Source organism: Mytilus galloprovincialis, chromosome 11 (assembly GCF_965363235.1).
Source record: "Mytilus galloprovincialis chromosome 11, xbMytGall1.hap1.1, whole genome shotgun sequence".
In the NCBI taxonomy this organism is placed as follows: domain Eukaryota; kingdom Metazoa; phylum Mollusca; class Bivalvia; order Mytilida; family Mytilidae; genus Mytilus; species Mytilus galloprovincialis.
In genome coordinates, this window is record NC_134848.1 from 68852761 (window position 1) to 68875379 (window position 22619).

At 32.1% G+C, this 22619-nt stretch overlaps 1 protein-coding gene across 4 annotated transcripts in view; it reads right to left on the reverse strand.

The window, feature by feature from the left end:
• The window catches only part of LOC143052693 (NAD(P)H-hydrate epimerase-like), a 70636-nt gene that overhangs the window by 44105 nt on the left and 3912 nt on the right, over window positions 1-22619 (reverse strand). Inside the window, exon 1 of one of the 4 annotated variants that reach the window (XM_076225775.1) lies at window positions 14389-14486. The exons of 1 other annotated variant lie outside the window; for it this stretch is intronic. In XM_076225775.1, coding sequence (XP_076081890.1) covers window positions 14389-14480 — 92 coding nt within the window. In that variant the 5' untranslated portion in view covers window positions 14481-14486. Of the gene's footprint in view, window positions 1-7215; window positions 7454-12684; window positions 12796-14388; window positions 14487-22619 lie in introns of those variants that run through there. 2 more of the 4 variants (XM_076225782.1, XM_076225778.1) reach the window with 2 other exon arrangements.

Consider the following 22619-nt stretch of genomic DNA (forward strand, 5'->3'; position numbering starts at 1 on the left):
TACTTGAATATATATGGTTAAAGGGTAGAGATCTCAACCATTTTAAAGTTCCCAAACAGGAGGGGGAAGGGTGACCCAAGGAACTCCCACTATATTTCATTTGATTAGTTATTGTCCCATACACTAATAAATATGGTTTATGGGTGGGGATCTCGACTGTTCCAAGTTCCCAAACATTGGGAAGGGGGTGGGGTTGACTCCAGGGACTCACGCATTTTTCCTTGATATGTTACATTGTCCCATTACTGAAGACCATGTGTGTCTATCACTTACTGTTTTTGAAATAATACTCATTTGAAATGGGTTCTACAGTAAATCCTACCTTCTTTAGGCCCCTTAAAATACCCCAAAATGGACCCAAATGCACAAACGAAAGATGTATGGCTCCGCTAGACACGTTATTCTAACATTTTATGAAACCCTAAGAAATCTGACAAGCGGTCTGTGTTGTCTTCTCAGACGAGTTGTTCCCATTCATTAAAACATTCCATTAAAGTCGACTTGGTCGATTTGATCCGGATCATTTTCATTCTTAAGAAAGTGTAAACACCTTATGTTGGTGCATTACTTGATAAGCTTATTTATGTGAAAAACGGAGTAATTTAAAAGAATGAAATTCAAATGGGAATACACAATTCATTTACACTCATCTAAAAGAAAAATAAATCATGATTAACAGTAATTACCTATCTATCATTAGAATCTTCCAAATTTAAAACATGCGAAAATTTCGTCTCCTAATTTGAAATTGCCGCCAACAGTACTAGTTATTAATAGACTACTGACGTAGTTGTTCTACGTATTGACAACAAACAAAATTCCTACGACTTTAACAATTGGGAAATCTAAACTACTTTCTTTAGAGATTTTCGGCGATAATAAACTATATAAGGATTCCTAATGAGCACTACTTCCTATGTGCAACTTCAAAACTTTTGGGTGATTCGACGATCATTTAAGGTTTTTCTGGTCATATTTTTTTTTTGTAAACCAGGATTAAAAGTATGAAAAAAGTGTTCAATTAGTTATAAATAACATAGTAGCCAACTAGATAATAACAATGGCACGTATTTCAGCATTTATTGGGTAGAACACAAAAGAGGGACGACAGATACCAAAGGGACAGTCAAACTCATAAATCTAAAACAAACTGACAACGCCATGGCTAAAAATGAAAAAGACAAACAAACAACAGCACACATGACACAACATAGAAAACTAAAGAATAAACAACACGAACCCCACCAAAAAACTAGGGGTGATCTCAGGTGCTCCGGAAGGGTAAGCAGATCCTGCTCCACATGTGACACCCGTCGTGTTGCTTATGTGATAACAAATCCGGCAAATAGGCTTATCAAATATACTGTGCTCGCATAATGCAGCTTAACTGCATAAAAACATTGCATACATGTGTTTTATTCCGAAACATACATTATGGGACAAATTGTTAAAATCATACCAAACAAAATACATGTGATGTATATATGAATCAATACTCTGAATTGTATTAACTACACTTTTTTTAATTGATGCTACTGGTTGGATTTCATCAAATTTGATCTCGATCTCGATAAACATATTTTATTTCTAGATATTTTATCCAAGATAAGATTGATATCCGAAAAAGCTTTTAGATTTTACATAATTGATTAGATGTCTAATTTAAAACTTTTGTATACAAAATTTTTACATTTAACAATTAGATCGTTGTTTCCGATTATTGCATAATGGCATTCCCAAGCAAAACAGTGCAGTATCTGCTTACCATTTGAAGCAACTGAAATCATTACGAATTTTTGCTGGGTTTGTGTTGTCTCAAGTTTGCAAGTTTTCAATTGAGGGGTAGTAATCATGCAATGCAATTGCGAAACACAGATGCACATTGAGATTCGGATAACCAGGTCTGGGGTCCGAATATCTGTTTAGACAATATCATAAATTAAGTAGTCTGCAAACACCCGGCTCAGTATGTCGGACTAGTACAAAGTAAGGTTCATATTCATATCGCATCAATATTTTCTCATCCTGAACATGTATATAATTTACCACTGTGTGTTAAACAGTCATCAAACATCAACAACATAACATAAATGAAGTTATGGTATTATCCGTTCAACTGAAAGTCAAAGTTCTATTGACAATTTAAACATAATACAAAACAAATACAACCATGCATCAATAACATCATCATGGAGAACACATGTCAAAGATAAATCAATACTAATTAAAACTTCCAAAATGATTTAACTGTGATTTGCTTAGTGATGACTTTAAATATTTTCCGTTTTCTGAGAGATTCTAATCAAACACCCTGAATTAATGCCAGGATCTGTGACATTTCCATACACATCGTTTGTGGTAACAACATAGCTAAGATATAATGGCACAAACATTATTCACCGACTTATCAAATAACAAATTTATTCCAGATTGAAAGGATAAAAACACATTTACTTGATATATCTATAATAAAAGATGATCAAATTAATGAAGATTTCCCATTAGTATTATTACAGCTTCATAGATAAATAATCATCCTGATGGTATAGGAAATTCCATTTGACAAATATTTTGTTTGTTACGTTAAAATTAAAATTCTATTTTTGGTATGACGTTTCAATGAAAGTCAAAGAAATATGATTTGTAGATTAATCTCAATAAACTCATCATTGATACCAGGACTAAATTTAGTATATACGCCATACGCGCGTTTCGTCTACAAAAGACTCATCAGTGACGCTCGAATCCAAAAAAAAATTAAAATGCCAAATAAAGTACGAAGTTGAAGAGCATTGACCAAAATTCCTCAAAAGTTTTGCCAAATACAGCTAAGGTAATCTATGACTGAATTAGAAAAGCCTTAGTATTTCAAAAAACCAAACATTTTCCAAATGGAACAAATGCAATGCATGTTACACATTGTTAAAGCATAGTAAGTTCAATGTAATCGTTCATAACGTTAATATTGACGTTAAATACGTGGGTTACACGTAATAAAGTATCAATGCTGTGGAACGGACGTCTTAACATCAAATTACTAGTAACACGAGTATTGTCTGAATAGAGTAATGTTAATATAACAAAAACGAACATATTGAAATTGCGTAAAAATTACAGAAAAACATTAAACAGTTAAAATGTGTCTTCAAAAGGTGGCCATCAATTTGGAGCATTGATGTCAGTTATACATATATCCGTTTTATCTTTTCTTATATCACGATAACAAGCTTTTCTCTTTGCTGGTTTGAGTCTCCATTGTTAATAACGTATATATTATAAGAAATAAAATTGAGAAAAAAAAGCAAAGCAAAGTCAATCAATCTTAATTAGAACATTGATTTTTCTTCTTAATTTAAAAGATTGTTGTAACGTAGTTTAGTTTTGTACTTTCAACACCAATCAAGCACGCCCCTAGATATACATATGTATAAAAATTGACTATATATAGAACCAAAGACATTATATACGTAGGAGATGTTTTATAAACAAAACACTTAATTGGTACAGATTGACACCAAACGTACAACCAGCTGTTTAATTAAATACCTGTTCATTATTTTACAAGAAAAACATTACTGATATATTTATAGTCATAGGAGATCCAATTTCTAATGTTGTCATGTAGAGAATTAATATAGCTTTCTCAGGAAACGTGTACAAACAATTATGATTGCATACGGATTTCTGAAGTCATAAAAGCTTTGAATTGCCTAAGTCTCAATTAAATAATTCATTTTAAAATGGAATGGTCATTATAATCTAATGATTTTGTGTTATAGAAAGTTATCAACTAAAATTAGCAACATGCATAAACGGTATAAAACAACTAATTTAAAAACACAGTAGCATCATACTTAACATGGGTAAGGTCACTGATCTTGCAAAATATAATATTAAAGTGCTGAAACAATTAATTTAAATTAGCTTTTAATCCAAGAAGTACAGTTTGGATCAGTTATTATCCCTCATTAAAACACCCGAAATAAGCTTTCACGTCATATAACGATTCTAAACATGAGTTAAACTTTCAGCTATGGCTTAGAAAAGAACTGTACAAAACATTTCTACATGAACAAATGTAAGTAGAAATGGTATGTACAGTTTAAGAATATAACTTTCAAAATTTATACATAACGAAACTGTATAGGAAAACTTTCAGAATGTATCTCGAGGTAGAACAGTTATAATTTATTCGTTTGATGTGTTTGAGCTTTTGTTTCGACATTTGATTGTGGATTTTCGTTTTGAATTTTCCTCGGAGTGTGGTATTTTTGTTATTTCACTTTTTTCTTAATCATGTTAATAACATAAACAGTAAAGAACGATTCGAGTAAAACGAAAGGAAGAATATAAATGAATAAAGTAATCATTTAATGAAATACATTATATGAATATATAGATCTGTCCTATATTACACTTTTATCTGTTCTATGGTAGAACTTTTAGAATTAGTTCAAACTTGGTAATGTATATAATAGAACTTTAAGAATCAGATCAAAAGTGCTATTGGGAAAAAGTATCTAAAACTATTATATGAGCCAGTCCATGCGAAAAGGTACAAAAACGAAAATTTTACGAAATTCTAAAAAGTGTGCATAATTATTGGTAGTAGACTTGTGATTTATAAAACACATTTACTTTTCCTTATATCCTAAAGCTGTGAGCTACACGCACCTGCAAGTGTTGAGATCCCCCCCCCCCCCCTTTCCCCGCCTTTTAGTTTTATCATGATTTTTAATGAATTATTTCATATATTTCAATTATTTTCATAGTACAGTTTAAATGGCTTGATTTGCCAATTGATAATGTTAACCCCGCGGTAGCAGTGGGGATAAGGCTCTCGCTTACGATGCGGATATCAATGCAATCAGACCAGGCAACGGTTCGAATCCCGTGCAACGACGGTTGATTTAAATAATATTAAATAACTTAACTTAACTTAAATTTCAATTTCTAAAATACAAGAGGTCATAGTTTTTGTATTTTCCCTCATGTTTTAATGTTGTCTTTCTTTCCTTAAACCGGTAAAACTGAAGAAAATTATTGACTTTTGTCTCTTTAGTGTCGTAAAATGTTAAGTTTCTGGTCGGTATAGCATTAGTCCGGGGAACAAATGATTTTACACTTGCTCAAATACCAAAAATTCAGATATTTCTACGTCTTTTGCAGTTTTAATTGACAAATTCGGGATAGAATTGACAATCTTATGAATGTTTACATTAATGTATTTTTTTTCGGATAAAATCGTTTTTCAAAAATATTATAACAAACTTTGATAGTTTGTCCTGTAAAGTTTACCAAAAAGTAAAATCACAAAAATACTGAACTTAGAGGAAGATCAATTGGGAAAGTCCATAATCACATGGCAAAGTCAAATAACAAAACGCATCAAAAACGAATGGACAAGAACTGTCATATTCCTGACTTGGTACAGGCATTTTCAAATGTAGAAAAGGACTGTTTGTACCTTTTCGCATGGACTGGCTCATATCATAGAATAGATGTCAAGAAAACTGTTCGAAACCTCTTTTCTTGTTTGGTAAAGGTTACAACTGGTCCGAATAATATAATATAATATAAAATTAATTAACTTACAATTTCAATATATCTTCACCAAAATGCTAATACATAGTTAACATGGCATTTTGATAGGAAGACAACAATCACATTGTGTTTCAAAATGAATTTAACACAAAACTAACTTTACGATTGGTCTTAGTCAAAAGTTAATAAATCGAAATGTAATTGTTGAAGCACTTTGGTTACGATTTTTTTTTTCTGTCGACCGTTGAACATCTAAAAAAAATCCAAAAGACCACTATGTGCTTGTGGCGTAAATCCTGATCATATTCTAATGAATAAAATATGTTTGAAAGCGAAGCCATTTTGTCTTTGTACAATTACTATATAGTCATTTGTTTGACTGTAACATGCTAAAAGCGATAAAATGTAATATCAGTGAAGTCAAATGTCTGCGTCCATTTAATATACGCATTTTTTTTTTAAATAAGAAAAGTTCATGACTTATACTTATTTTGTGTATAAACGCCATATGTTAACTACGGCGGTTGGTCACTGGTTGATAGAAATGTAGAAGATTCCAACTAAATATTCTGACTAAAATTTGACAACGAGATGATAATACCATTGCTAATTAAAACAATAATGACGACTAATCGACAAACACCAACTTTAATATAAATTGCATGTAGTCGAATAATTTCTGAATGTTTTTCATCATGAAAAATCGTATGACTGCATAAGCCATACGTATACATAGTTTTACGGCATATCTAAGAATGGTAAATGCTAACGATCCCAGGTTGAAATATCGAATAAGTGCTGTCGAATATAGACAGACGACATTCACGATTCCTTTTATGAGCGAGTACATGATAATATTAATGAAACTCATACAATGAACCGTAGCGATGGTGCAAGTCTGAATAATAATTGTATTACGATAACTTCTTGTAGCTACATCATTAGACTGTCGAATTCAATCCAGCGTTTAAGCATGAGGTAAATGTTTAAATATCTGACATAGATTTGCAAATAGTATGAACCATTTGAAAAAAAAACATTATAGTTTATTTTTTGTAATCTACGTACATATCATGTATATTGTACAGTGATTTCCAATTTTGTCTAGTTACCATAGTAATTATTTTCATTAAAACTAAAACTTACAGTATCTATAACAATTATTATATTGTTGCATTTTGAGATGGGCGTAGGCTGAATTTTATCAGTTTTTGTTTTACACTGAAAAGACAAAAGAATTTTTTCATCGATGCATTCGGATCTTTTGATGTCATGTTTTGAATTCCCGCATCTCCGCAGAAATCTACAATGTATTTCCTTTTTCCGGTCTTGTTTGTATGAAACTTTGAGTAAAATATATATTTATCGATCTAGTATACAATAGGAAGGAACGCAACTCCAATTTTATTTTTAATAATTCCTTGATATGAAAAAAAAAACGTGAACTGATGATAGCGTTTCTTTGTTTACATTGCATATGACGTCATAACTTAAATAACGTCACAACCAAAATCCCTTACAACAGAACCAAAATCGGAAACGTTACGGTATTTCCGTTTCTTTTTTTTAACAAATATTTTTAAGTTACAAAAAAATAGTTCATACAGACTTCATATTACGTAAAAATGTCAAAAATAGAGGTACAGCAATATATACTAAATTTCAACATACCTTAAATAAGTTAACTTTGAAAAATCATAAAGTTTCGAGGTTACTTCATCTTTTTTCCTGTTACTTCCTTTCCTTCGGAACGAAAATCGGTTAACAGAAATTCTATCCATTATCTAAGTTCAAAATAAAATTAAGTATCACTGCGATTGCATTGCAACTTATTTCAAACGAGATTCAAGTCAGTCCATAGGGACGTCGTGTCTGATAAGAAATAAAACAACTTTTGCGTAATAATCCACAAATGAGTTACTTACGAGCAGGACAAAAGTCCAACTACTACCCATCAGACACTTCAGATTTTATTATCTGAATTAAATAGCAATCGCGCATTACCTGTCAGGGTTATAATGCATTAGTTGACAGTTCAATATTACATTTATTAACGGTCAATAATACAGTTATTGACCATCAACATTATTACCGAGGAAAGAAAGCTATGTTGTAGAATTGCAATCTTTACTTTTTATTACTTTGTAAGATGAAATTGGTTTTCGACTGTGCAAATACGTAATGTCAGAGGTACTATTGTTTATTATTCATTCTTTATATTATAACAATAGAACAAAAATCAGGTCAATTGAGTCAAGTATCCTTATATAAAGTTAAGAATTTCTCATTAAACTTTACAAAAGCCATATATGCCAGCTCAACATAGAACTACATTTATACAAGATATCAATAGTCTTTTTAAACAAAATAATTAAATCGACGTATAGTACATTCTTGTAAAATTTGCATAAGACCTGAATGCACTGTACAAAAGGAAAATGGTAATTTTCATCAAGCAAAAGGTCTAGCATTTAGTTTCACAACATTTTTTTTTTTTAAATTCAAAAATGTATTAACGCCTATTTTGAGAATGTCTTCAACTTTCTCATTGAACTTTTTTTTAATATAAAACATTGAGTTATGATCTTAGACATGTAAAATTGCACTAAGAAAACATTAATTTGTGAAGATAAGGCACACGTAAATTGAATTCCGTTAGATGTGTTTTTTTCTCAATTTCAAGAATCATGATACGGTGCTGAATCCAATATGCTATGATGACGATTGATGTCGTAAATGTCAAAATAATATAAAATAAACAGTATGAGCAAACTGTAATCACGAAGAAGACTAACAAAAACGATGACAAACAAGCAGTGAGTATCGGCATATCATAATAAGATTTTTTAAACCAAAATACATAGACTTAGTGTAAATATATAGACTAAGTGTAAATATATAGACTTAGTGTAAATATATAGACTTAGTGTAAATATATAGACTTAGTGTAAATGGGAAGCGGGACTTTTCTTTTGACCTTATGCTTGAAACGTGAATTGAAAACGTGAATTGAAAACGTTAATTGGAAATTGGGAATTTGTCAAAGACAAAACAACCCGACCAGAGAGCAGAAACAGCCGATGTGCTACCAACGGGTATTCAACACAGCGAAAAAACCACGCACCCAGAGGCCAGCCCAAACAAAATGTGTACCAATTGTCTTCCTAAATAAGCGACTAACTGATTATCATCCTTCATGTGTTCCTTTCACTTCTAGATCTTTCATACTTCGTTATATCTTTAAGCATTCTATAATAAAGCCATCTAACATAAGACATTAATTGAGTGAAGTTTGAAGTTACGACAGTGCTCCTTGCAATATATCATCTACTGATCCCTCAGGAAAGGCTCACAAGGAACTCTGTAAGTATGACTTTGTGTTCATATCCGCTGCACACACGGACAACTAAATGTAATTCACGGATACAACCACATAATCAGCCCAACGCTATTGATCCTGATCGCAGAAGATGGAAACTAATTCAAAAAATTACCTTTCTACAACAACGTTAATTGTCAATGTTTTCTATGTTTTCTGTTAATACTTGAATGTTAAAAGACTTTGATTAACGTGCTGACTAACAAGTTATACATTGTTTATTTGAACAATAAAGCCGGTATTGGGAATGAAACATCCGGTAAGACCACTAATATAGACAGGAACGAACTACTTCATTAGGCTGGACATAAATCATTACAATCGACCATAATAGCTATTAAAAAATAAATAAGGCTGGACAAGATGGTTAAATTTGTATGTTGAATAAGTACATGCACCCAAATACATACGATTAGCAGCAGAGGCGATGTTTTCTTCTAAAATCGCATTTGAATATAAATATATGGGTAATATTGGGAAATTGATCTACTAAATAGCTGTGGAAAACTGACGTAAGGAATGAATATAATCACAATAATCCAATTATCACATTTTTTTCTTAAATGTGTAAAGCATTTATGTGTTCCTCTTTATTGTAATTAGGGTCTAATTATACGAAAGTAATTATAGTAATAATAATTATTGTTTAAAGTAATTTTGAGGACAAATTACAACTTTTTTTCAAAATTAAAACAGTAATGTTCATTGTAATTTATAAAAATAAATAGAAGTAGTATGATTTGCAATGAGACAACTCTCCAACGGACAACAAATGCCATCAACATTAACAAATGTATGCCATTATACAGTCTTCAACAACGAACAAACTCATACCGCATAGTTATGTGTAAAATGACCAGAAATGCCAATCGTAAATCAAATCAAAATAGAAAACTACCGGCCTGATACATGATTAAAACTATAAACAAAAATTAATTATGACATGTATACAGGAACAAAGGCCAACAACTGAATGATACGCTCCTGACGTGGGACATGCAAATACAGAATGTGGCGGAGTAAAATATGTTTGATGGCGCAAAACCCGCCCCCTAAACTGGGAAAGAATTGTAACAGGACAAGATAAGAGCAAACTTTACAAATCAATTGCAAAGGTTTTAACTCATCAAATCGATACAAAGCAGACACACAACTTACAAAAACACAGGTCGGGCGTGGTGGAACAAACCACAACCAAAAAGTTACTAAGTAGAGATCAGAGAGTCTTCTATTTACTTGCACCTAGTTTAAAGCAAACAACAATTAATAGAGAAAAGGCATTTTTAGTGATAAAAACATATTTCATATGGAGTAATCCATGTTTAAAGAAACATAGCACAAACCTGATGAAGCGTAATATTCCTGTTTTAACTAAAGTTGAATGATGAATTTCTTTTCTGGTATGTTTTTTCCGTGAAAGAATTCTATTCATAACTACAAAGTTGTTTTAACTTTCAAAAGTGTATAAACTGGGAAAACACAAACACACAAATTTTTGACTGGAATATTTAACCTGTCTGTTTTCCTACAGGCTATAGATGCACAAGGCTAACCGAATCATAATGTTTCCTCCCTTAGAGTATCTCTGTCCAGACTTGATAATTTTCAAAGAAACGAACAAAAACCCATGATACTAGAAGTAATGTAATGACAAAAGGATATATTCATCTTTATTCTATGAAAGTCAGACATATAGCTTATTGAAAACAATAAAATCTTAGGAAGATGCTGATTCAATGCACAATGAGTGTCAAAAATTGAATAAAACAGACATATGTGTTTGTTTGTAATCAAATAAAGAACACAAAGAGAATGAAAATTGTAGTGTGATTGAACATCAAATAATAATGTCTTAGCCATACAATAAAGCGGTGTGGCTTGTAAGATAAGACAGTCTATAGCAACGTATTTCTATCACAGAAAATGAATGTAGAAGGAAAGAATTCGTCGGCCTCCCACACAGATCTGGATAGCTAGTATAAATTTGCAAAAAGCTAAGACACAATTTTGTTTCTTAGTGATACTCAGGGTGAACACCAATTATAACTAGAATAATGAGGAACGATAGGGATGAACCAATTAAAACAAATGATGTAGTCAACTCTCGGAGGATTTGCATATTAAAAAGAAGAGAAAAAATAGGTTGAAACTTAATTAAACCTTTCGTACGTTGACTTATAATGGTTTACTTTCATATTGTCACTTGGATGGAAGGTTGTGTCATTTGCACTTAAACAACATCTTCTTATATCTGCATTTGAACCATCATTTCTATGCATTGTATATAATTGACATATTACTTATTGCATATGAAAAACAGAACCAAACTAAGTGTAGGTAATGAACAATGAACTGAGCTCAAGTTGAGTAAACACAAGAACCAAAAAAAAAATAATAAAGATCTACAAGCACGAACAGAAGTGAAATAAAATTGCAATCATTGTCGTACACAAGTAAGACTTGACCGTGTCAAAAACAACAGTAGACTCGTCCACTAGTCAGATGGTGATATCGGTTTCTTCATTTGTCATGCATTCCCGTATTTGATATTGAAATGGACAAACTATATGTCAATCTATGAAAGAAGAATACGTCTTGCTCTGAACGTGGCAATTTCACCTTTGCACGAGTTCATTTCACCATCTAATCATCATTAAAAAGATAAATCTTACGGAATTATGACAAAAAGGAAAACAGACCTTTTGTTATGTAACTTTAACACAGGTTTTATTCCGCAAATAATCTGCACAAAAACCATTTGTTTTCAATTAAAACAAATAATACGATATAAGATTACATTGTTTTACCGTGTGTAGTCTTCTTACGATTATTGTATGAATGAACGATAATTTTATGACGCGCGTCTGGCGTATTAAATTATAATCCTCGTACCTTTGATAACTATTTACACCACTGGGTCGATGTCACTGTTGGTGAACGTTTCGTAACCGAGGGTATGACCAGCCCAGTAATCAGTACATCGGTGTTGACATGAATATCAATTATAAGGTCATTTTTATAAATTTCCTGTTTACAAAACTTTGTTTTCGAAAAACTAAGGATTGTCTTATCCCAGGAATAGATTACCTTAGCCGTATTTGGCATAACATTTTGGAATTTTGGGTCCTCAATGCTCTTCAACTTTGTATTTGTTTGTCTTTTTAACTGTTTTGATCTGAGCGTCACTGATGAGTCTTATGTTCACAAAACGCGCGTCTGGCGTATTAAATTATAATCCTGGTACCTTTGATAACTATTATGAATGAACAAGAACAACCTGATCTCTTTAAGAAACGACCGTTTGCGTAGGATTGATATTGCAGACAAATTTTCAATATTAAATCAACAACTGACTTCGATTGGATAAATTTGTCTGCAATGATGAAAGGTTTTTGACTGTTAAACATTGCCAAAAACAATATGGTAGCATTACAAAACGTATTACAACTTAAAGTGTAACGACATTGACAAGGTGTTCAAATTATTTTAAGGAGAGATAACAAAGTACCAAAATAGTTATCGAAGGTTTAAGGATTATAATTTAAAACGCCAGTCGCGCTTTTCGGCTACGTAAGACTCATCAGTGACGCTCAGATCAAAATAGTTATAAAGCCAAACAAGTACAGAGTTGAAGAGCATTGAGGACCCATAATTCCCCCAAAAATGTACCAAAAAACCTAGAATAATTTGAATTGGCCCTGACACGTTAGTAATATTCTAAGCTGCAATTTTTTCGAAACAAAAATGTATTTCAACAATACCTTATATAGCAGTCCGTTGAGAATGATGAAGATCTCAAGGTACAATTTGGTTTATCCAATGAATTCTTACTCCGACCAAACACTCGCTTCATCCTTTCTTACCCGAAGTACACAACTTACTTTGAGAAATCAATACGTAGAAATAAGTTCACACTATTCTGCTCAATATAACTAGGAGTGTTTAGTAAATTGCAAAATACAGTATAAGCTTCGTTATTAATTTAAACTGAATGTTTAAACAGCAGCAGATTAAAATGTATAACGACAGTCTCGTGAGAAAAGACATTGCGTAGAATTGTGACAAAGGCGTCATGCCTGAATGCTTTGAGATAGTAGAACCTGTTGATGAATAAAGATTAATAAGTAATTGTTAATTTCCCATGAGTATGTAAGATAACCTGCGCTTCAACAAACATGACAAAACCGTAACTTGCCCAAATCAAATATGGTTAACAAGCTATACTCACAAATGAGACGAGAAAATGACAACTAACATGCAACATCTGAATAAACTTTAGATTAACGTTATGTTCCGTTTTGTACAGCAATAATAATATTGCGAGTGAAAAGGTATTTCATCCTTATGTTTTACGAAACGTATGTATTTCTCCTCTCATCAAATCTGTACATAAATCGTAATGGACTGTGATATTTTAGATGAAACTTAGAAAAAGGTACTACTACTAGTTATTTAGGCTACTTTCTCGTGGAACTGTGTGCGCTGCAATAAGATCAACATAGTGATTTCTAGTACTTTGTACAATGTACAAAACTAAAGGGATATTTGGTGTAATTACCAATGAGACACCTATCCACCACATTCGAAATAACGCGGATGTAATCATTCAACAGTCACAGTATGACATTCAGCAATGAGCAAACGCAAACCTTAAAGTCGGCTATGGAAGGCCAAGTCAAGACAAAAACGTGAAACGATACAATCGAGAACAGAAGTGGGTTGATATATGGTAGAACAATAAACGAAAAACAAATATGACAGACCGCAGCAGACAGCAACCACTGAATAACAAGCTCCTAGTATACACAATATAGACAATATCGTATTACAGCATGCTAGTCTTAATTAGGTCAATGCATGTTGTAAACTTTTCTATGAACGTACTTAGTCCAAATAATTCCGAACTATGACCTCGTAAGTGTTAACCATTGCAAAATAATAAATACTCAATTCCAATTGGCTGAAATCATTCATAACATTCTATCAAACATAGACTATTACTGAATTATCAAAAAAAAAAACGTCTATATTCAGAATACCATGTCAATAAATGTTTATCTTGGCAATTCAAACATGAAATTTAAATTGACGAGTTACAGCTTTTGAGTAAAACGATTTTACCATTCGATTCATGTGCTATTATCACATGCATATTAATGAGATTCGATTAGACCTAATTTTATATAAGCCGACACTGAGGGTCAATTCTTTGTTCACTTTTGCAGCTCATAAGGTAACAGTCCATATGAACAGCCGTCTAAAACACAGCATTATGACGCCAAGCTAATCAAGTGACGTTCTCACGCCTAAATACTCCACAATTAGCGGAGATGCATCAAACACATATTGTAAAACTTTCGATTTGAACCAGACGCGGAAGTAAACCCTCGACCACTCGAAATAAAGGCAAGTACTCTGCCACTTTGTTAATTTTAAAAAAAGAAGCGCATGTAAATTTTAAATACCTGATATGTCTTACTGGTGTCTCTTCTGATCTACCAGTCGACTCTTCTATTCTGTAAATTGATCGAGATCGCCGTATAAACATCCGATTCATGGACCCAGAAAGTATTCCAAAACAACTAACATTGTTCATGTCTAACATATACACATTAAGTATAAAATAATTGCATACTATTTATCATACTCGTTATATTGGTGAATACAACAAATGTTTATATCTTTAATCCTTTTATTCATAAGAAATATTGAATATACAGGAGCATTCTTATATCTTGTATAACAGATAGAATTTTATATTCTCGATATCTTCAATTTCGTTTCAGGACAATGTGTTATAATCTTTTCATCATTGTTCATCGGCTTACCTGCTTCACTGCATTTGAATATCGTTAATTTTCTCTGAAGCATCCCTTGGTAATATTTTTAATGTCAATTCAAATAATTCTCATAAAATCAATGCAATTTTTTTCATCAAATGATATTGAAAATGAAGTTAAAGTTAATGATAACCTCCAGGATCTTCAAATAGGTTTTGCATAAGGTAAAGTCGAGGACAATCAATGAAAATGTCCTTGCAGCACTAAATGAATAGAGACACTTTATGTATAACACGTTGGTAAATGATTACATGTATCTCATGTTTGTTAATCATTTTCATGGAATATATAAGCGATAAAAAAAGATTAAATAAAAAGCAATTAAAAATGTCACTAAACAAAATTAAAATTAAAGCTGACATTCATGTTAAACTATCAAAAACAGCGTGTGGAATGCACCCCATCGAGACCAAGGGCAATTACGTATCATTAATGTTTGTTCTACCCTTTTTCCTAAATATCCTTTTATATGTGTTATGCGTGTTTCAATTTGTAGTTATATAACTTGTAGTTCCAAGGGCATTACTCCAGTAAACGCGGGTAATTGACAAATAAACGAACTCGTCAAACACTTGGTATACATAAATCGTTAACATCTATTCCATTAAAAACCGACAGGTGATATAATCTTGCCAGTGCTTATAATGTGACTTTTCATAATCTATGTATATGTAGTGTTATTTCCAAAAACCTCTCCCTTTGAAATCGTGTATATGCGCTTTTTATCAAATCTGTTTAATATTTTGCGAAAATAAATCTTGGGACACAAATTTCCGATTTAGAATTTCTAAATAAAAAGTTCTTTTTTACTGGATAGTATCAAGACAGTATATGAATAATTCAAAGAATAAAGTACTTCACTTTAATGAAGGTCTTTACGTCTTGGTGAGTGGTTTTTCCTTTCATTTTTACTATTTTCATACCATTTTGCCCATCATTTTCTATTTTCTTTACAATTCATCACCCCATCATTTTCTCTTCTTTTTTTGGCCTATTTTCCCTTTCCTTTATTTTATTTTGCCATTTACTATGTATTGTGTTCCCTAAACTACTATTATCTAATAAGAAAACCCCACTAAAAACCTTCTATGCGGGAGTACATTCTGATAGAAACATACATGTAGTTCGAGTATTCAATAGTTAAGCTCAACAGAGAAGATTTTCCAGTTAGACCTATATTGCCAATGATATACACAGCTGAGGTAAAACTAGAGCATATATCCTTTTATATGTGTTATGCGTGTTTCAATTTGTAGTTATATAACTTATAGTTCCAAGGGCATTACTCCAGTAAAAGCGGGTAACTGACAAATAAACGAACTCGTCAAACACTTGGTATACATAAATCGTTAACATCTATTCCATTAAAAACCGACAGGTGATATAATCTTGCCAGAGCTTATAATGTGACTTTTCATAATCTATGTACATGTAGTGTTATTTCAAGAAAACTCTCCCTTTGAAATCGTGTATTGGCGCTTTTTATCAAATCTGTTCAATACTTTGCTAAAATAAATCTTGGGATACAAATTTCCGATTTAGAATTTCTAAATAAAAAGTTCTTTTTTACTGGATAGTATCAAGACAGTACATGAATAATTCAAAGAATAAAGTACTTCACTTTAATGAAGGTCTTTACGTCTTGGTGAGTGGTTTTTCCTTTCATCTTTACTATTTTCATACCATTTTGCCCATCATTTTCTATTTTCTTTACATTTCATCACCCCATCATTTTCTCTTCTTTTTTTGGCCTATTTTCCCTTTCCTTTATTTTATTTTGCCATTTACTATGTATTGTGTTCCCTAAACTACTATTATCTAATAAGAAAACCCCACTAAAAACCTTCTATGCGGGAGTACATTCTGATAGAAACATACATGTAGTTCGAGTATTCAATAGTTAAGCTCAACAGAGAAGATTTTCCAGTTAGACCTATATTGCCAATGATATACAGTGTACACAGCTGAGGTAAAACTAGAGCATATATCCTTTTATATGTGTTATGCGTGTTTCAATTTGTAGTTATATAACTTATAGTTCCAAGGGCATTACTCCAGTAAAAGCGGGTAATTGACAAATAAACGAACTCGTCAAACATTTGGTATACATAAATCGTTAACATCTATTCCATTAAAAACCGACAGGTGATATAATCTTGCCAGAGCTTATAATGTGACTTTTCATAATCTATGTACATGTAGTGTTATTTCCAGAAAACTCTCCCTTTGAAATCGTGAATTGGCGCTTTTTATCAAATCTGTTCAATACTTTGCTAAAATAAATCTTGGGATACAAATTTCCGATTTAGAATTTCTAAATAAAAAGTTTTTTTTTACTGGATAGTATCAAGACAGTATATGAATAATTCAAAGAATAAAGTACTTCACTTTAATGAAGGTCTTTACGTCTTGGTGAGTGGTTTTTCCTTTCATTTTTACTATTTTCATACCATTTTGCCCATCATTTTCTATTTTCTTTACATTTCATCACCCCATTATTTTCTCTTCTTTTTTTGGCCTTTTTTCCCTTTCCTTTATTTTATTTTGCCATTTACTATGTATTGTGTTCCCTAAACTACTAGTATCTAATAAGAAAACCCCACTAAAAACCTTCTATGCGGGAGTACATTCTGATAGAAACATACATGTAGTTCGAGTATTCAATAGTTAAGCTCAACAGAGAAGATTGTCCAGTTAGACCTATATTGCCAATGGTATACACAACCGAGGTAAAACTAGAACCTACGTTTACCGTCAATAAACATTTACTCTCAATACATCAATTATTGGCGAATCTGAAAATCAGACGAGTATATTAATGGCCACTCTGATTATAAAAAAAGAAGATGTGGTATGATTGCCAATGAGACAACTCTCCACAAGAGACCAAAATGACACAGAAATTAACAACCAAAGGTAACCGTTCGGTCTTCGACAATGAGCAAGGCCCATACCGCCTAGTCAGCTATAAAAATCCCCGAAATGACAATTTAAAACAATTCAAACGAGAAAACTAACGGTCTTATGTATGATATGATTGTTAAATTACCCATATTATATAATAAGACTATTTGTTTTGGTCTTGCATGTGGCTCGATACAAGTTCAGCCTGCGCAATGCTCACACGATTTCAGGGTTTAAATCAATGAAATGTTACAGCCTGAAAATATTGGTTCCAACATTTGTGTACGACCAAACTGTTCAAATATATCACAATGTTAATCAACAAATGGTATTGCCAAAATGCTATTTTTTTTAAATTCTATTTTATATATTGACCAAGGGTCGCTTTCAGAATTGTTTGTTCCGAATTCTTAGGAAAACTTAATTAAATAATTCTGCTTTTCCCTTATTTTCCATCGACTGTCAATACTTACATATTGTCGATGTAAATCATGTAATTACATGTATAGACCATTATCAAATAGGGTCTACTCATTCAATTATCATGATTAATGTTCTATTTCTTAAACTTTGTCTGTGTGATTTGGTCTCATGTGGAGAATTATCTCATTGACAATCATACCACATCTTCGTTTTTTATCTTTCTATTTGAACTTTGGTATTCTATTTGTTAAATTTGCCATATATCCCTCGGCATTTCTATACAAGTATTATGAAAATATACTTCAGAATAAAACAGCACATCGGTCAAGATGACAGTTACTCTTTCCCTTGCATATCCGTTCTTTATTGATGAATGCAATATGACAAAGAAGATTTTGACATTTGTAATCAATCTTGCGATTGCAATTTCCATAAATATTTCAATCTTCAATTCTTATATATCTCTTCTTTTGTTGTCTTATATAGCAATTTATTTGATAAAACAGCTAATCTTTACAGAAAATGTTTTCTATTATCAAAGTACCATTAAGCTAATAAGGTAATGTCCTTTTGATATTTATGCATTCCCTCTTGGTTACGTCACCTGACAAACAGTGCTGAGTAATGTTGTATAAATGATATTGAGACAACTATAACATGTATAACACAAAGAAATTATAACTTTCCATTTCTAGTAACAGACATTGTGTCTAAGTTTAGACGATGTTTAGCACTATTGTCTAATTGCAGCGATTAGAACACTAAATTTTGAGTCTAGGTTCGAGTTGTCGAGCAAATATTCCACTCAAGACTAATTGGGTTCATATCTGGAACAATGTGGTATGATCGTAAACATTTGTAGATGCAAGAAATCATTTTTTTTTTCGGAAAGAAACAGAATAATCTATGGCCATTATGTATGTTTTTGTTATATTAAGCACAATCCCTACAGTTAGGGGTTTAGTATCATACCATCATAAAATAAATGAAAAGAACATAACCCGTATCATGCAAACAACTGGTTTTAGAATACTAGTAAATGTGTTTATTTCCGATGCAAACACTCTATGAGTGAATCAATAGTAATACCAAATTATGCCATTCACAATGACCTGAAAAAGGTTGTTTATAAGTTTGGTTAGCTTAAAGAGGTAAATGCCGACATTTCTGTGCTTTGTGAAGAATATTACCATAAAACATTGGTTGTAAAATACCTGAACGTATAAGATGCCTGAATGTTGATCTATAGTTTCGAATGATATCCTAGTATCGATGATAACTTTATTAAATTTGCGTCAACTGAAACAGACGACTGTTACATTCAGTCGATTTCGATTGACAATATGTAAAAGTAACCATTTCCACTACAAGTTAGTAAAAGTTAAAAAAGTCCCATAATGCAGTGAAAATATGAAGGATTCTAGTTTCATTTAAATTTGACTGTTGTACTAGTTTTCTTACAACTAATGCATATATATATATTTCCCGTTTGAATGGTTTGACACTATTAATTTTTGGAGCCCTTTTAAGCTTGCTGTTCGGTGTGAACTTCAAGGGTCTGCGTTAAAGGCCGTACCTTGACCTATAATGGTTTACTTTTATAAATTGTTAGGACGAGACTGACTTAAACTTTTTTATGATATGGAACCGTTTTGTTTATTTGATGCTTGCTCAGACTTCTATCTATGCTCAAATATTCAAAATTCAAGTTACTTTTTACCAATGGCTTTTATATTAAATCATTAGTCCATGTGCAAATCAGTCATTAATCCTGTAATTAGGATTACATTGTTTAAGCTGCGAAATTCCTTTAGGACGAACACGTTAAGTTTTTGTTTTGTTATTTTTTTCACAACGAAGAACCAACAGAAAGATTAAATGCATCTATGCGTATTGTATGTTATCTCTAGGTTTTTTAATTCTTTTCATTCCATTTATTCTTTTGTTACCTAAAAGCTTTGCATATAACTAGTTTTTTTTATCAATAATTGTTGGTTAATACTATTATATATCCCTTTGGTCTATTCATGTTTTGCATTGACAGCCTTTTATTTTGCCCAGTATGGTACCAGTCTAAAATTGACAAAGAGAAATAACCTGTTTCAAAGGTTTGTTACAATAAAAACAAATCAGTTTTATAAGAGGCAAATCGACTATTAAATGCCAACAAAAAATGAAAAAAATATCATTGAGGGAATATAACTTCTTGTCAGTTGACTTCATAACATAAGTTCCAAGTGGAATACGTATTCTGTCATATTATTTCAACTGGAACAACAAGTGTAACTGTGAGCTACTGCTCACTGATGATACCGCCGCCGCAAGTGGATAATGTTAATAGTGTAAAAATATGTAAGTGTTCGGTAAACAGGAAGTTGCCGAGTGATGACGCATCACACAGTATAGCTGACTTATATAAACCCTGAAACCAAATTTCAGAAATCCTGGCATTGTAGTTCCTGAGAAAAATGCGACGAAAATTTTCAACTTGGCCATCATGTGTAAAATGATAGTAGTGTTCGGTAAACAGGAAGTTGTCCAGTGATGAATCTGAAAACGCATCACACGGTATAGCTGACTTATATAAATCCTGAAACCAAATTTCAGAAATCCTGGAATTATAGTTCCTGAGAAAAATGCGACGAAAATTTTCAACTTGGCCATCATGTGTTAAATGATAGTAGTGTTCGGTAAACAGGAAGTTGCCGAGTGATGAATCTGAAAACGCATCACACAGTATAGCTGACTTATATCAAGCCTGAAACCAAATTTCAGAAATCCTGGTAGTGTAGTTCCTGAGAAAAATGTGACGAAAAATATTCATGGGACGGACGGACTGACTGACAGACTGACGGACTGATGGACTGATGGACTGACGGACTGACGGAAGGACAGACAGAGGTAAAACAGTATACCCCCCTTTTTTCAAAGCGAGGGTATAAATATTACAGTATGTGTTTCAGTATCTGTTCCTTACGGAATAAAGGGTACATAATATTTGTTCCAACAGGAACAGATGAAATGACATTGTTATAACAAAGTTTCCAGGGGACCTTCTGTTAGCCGGAACAAATATATGTTGACAGGACACCAGGGCTAGTGATGACCACTGAAACCAAGCGACAACAAACCAGGCTAAAATCAACATCATAAAATGGTTAAAAATGGTGATACAGGGACAATAATTCCTTCAAGGAGCCATTTGAGAACAAGTTGACTGACGCCAAGCGATGTCAAAAGCTCACATGACCGTCTACACCCATACAGCTATTGCATGTTAGATATACATTAATGAGACATTAAAGCAAGACAACAAAAGTTAAAAAGATATCTGAAAGTCTACATCATTATTCTATAGTTTGCAACTCTTGGGGTATGAATTTCATGATCTTCCATATGAATATAACCTTTTTATATTAAGTGTTGTTTTATAATACTAGTCTTATAGATAAACTGCCAACCAAATGAATTACATTTCAAACTGTAATATGCAACTGGTAATTTGCAGTTTCAATATAAAACACGTCATTCATATTTTTTAGGAATAGCGTAATATATTATCATAAAATTTGTGAAAATGAATTGGACAAAAATATATAGATAAACAACAAAATCAATCTGGACATGAGTGTTATCTTTGAAATGACCCTGGTCATTGTAGAGCCAAGGCAACATGAGTAAACAATACAATCAGTAAAAATAAATGAATTATTTCCTTTTTTTGATGGAGACATCAGTATGATGAAGCACCATAATAAATCAATTATAGAGTGATCTGAATAAAACTACAAGAAACAATGAGGCGTATATGAGGGTCTGGATGGGGTATACAGAATAGAGTATAACAAATGACATTAATAGAAAAGCAGGCAAGATAAAAAAAAGAATATAGAATAATGGACAAATATTAGAGAAATATAGACCTCCAAAATAAAGAAAAGATAATGATGGGATGCGTAAATTTAAAGAAAAGAGCATAATTGGCAAAATAAACAAGCCGATTCTGAGAATATTGAATGGCAATACATAGTTCCCTACCAGTTGAAAAATTATTGTACTGGATCAAAGTGCTAGCCTGATTCATATTTGTTATAACAACTAGCATGTCAATATCTTAAAGCATGCTGAAAAAAGTGTAGAACACTGATTATTTAAGTGAATATTCTAAGTCCAAGGACCATAACTCTGCAAACAATCAGCAGACTGAAACAAAATTGAAAATTTGATCTGTTACTTGTCATAAAACTATGTATACCAATTAACAAATCAATACCTTTAAGCATGACGAAAAAAAGTGTGGAAAACTCATTATGTAAGTGCATTTTCTTAGTCTTAGGACCATAACTCTGCACAAAATCATCAGACATGGACAACATTCTATTTCTAATGATAAAATTTTATACCAATTATCAAATGAATATCTTCAAGAATAAAGAAAGAAAATGTGGAAAACTAATTTGCGGGACAGACAGACAGACAGACAGACAGACAGACAGACAGACAGACAGACAGACAGACAGACAGACAGA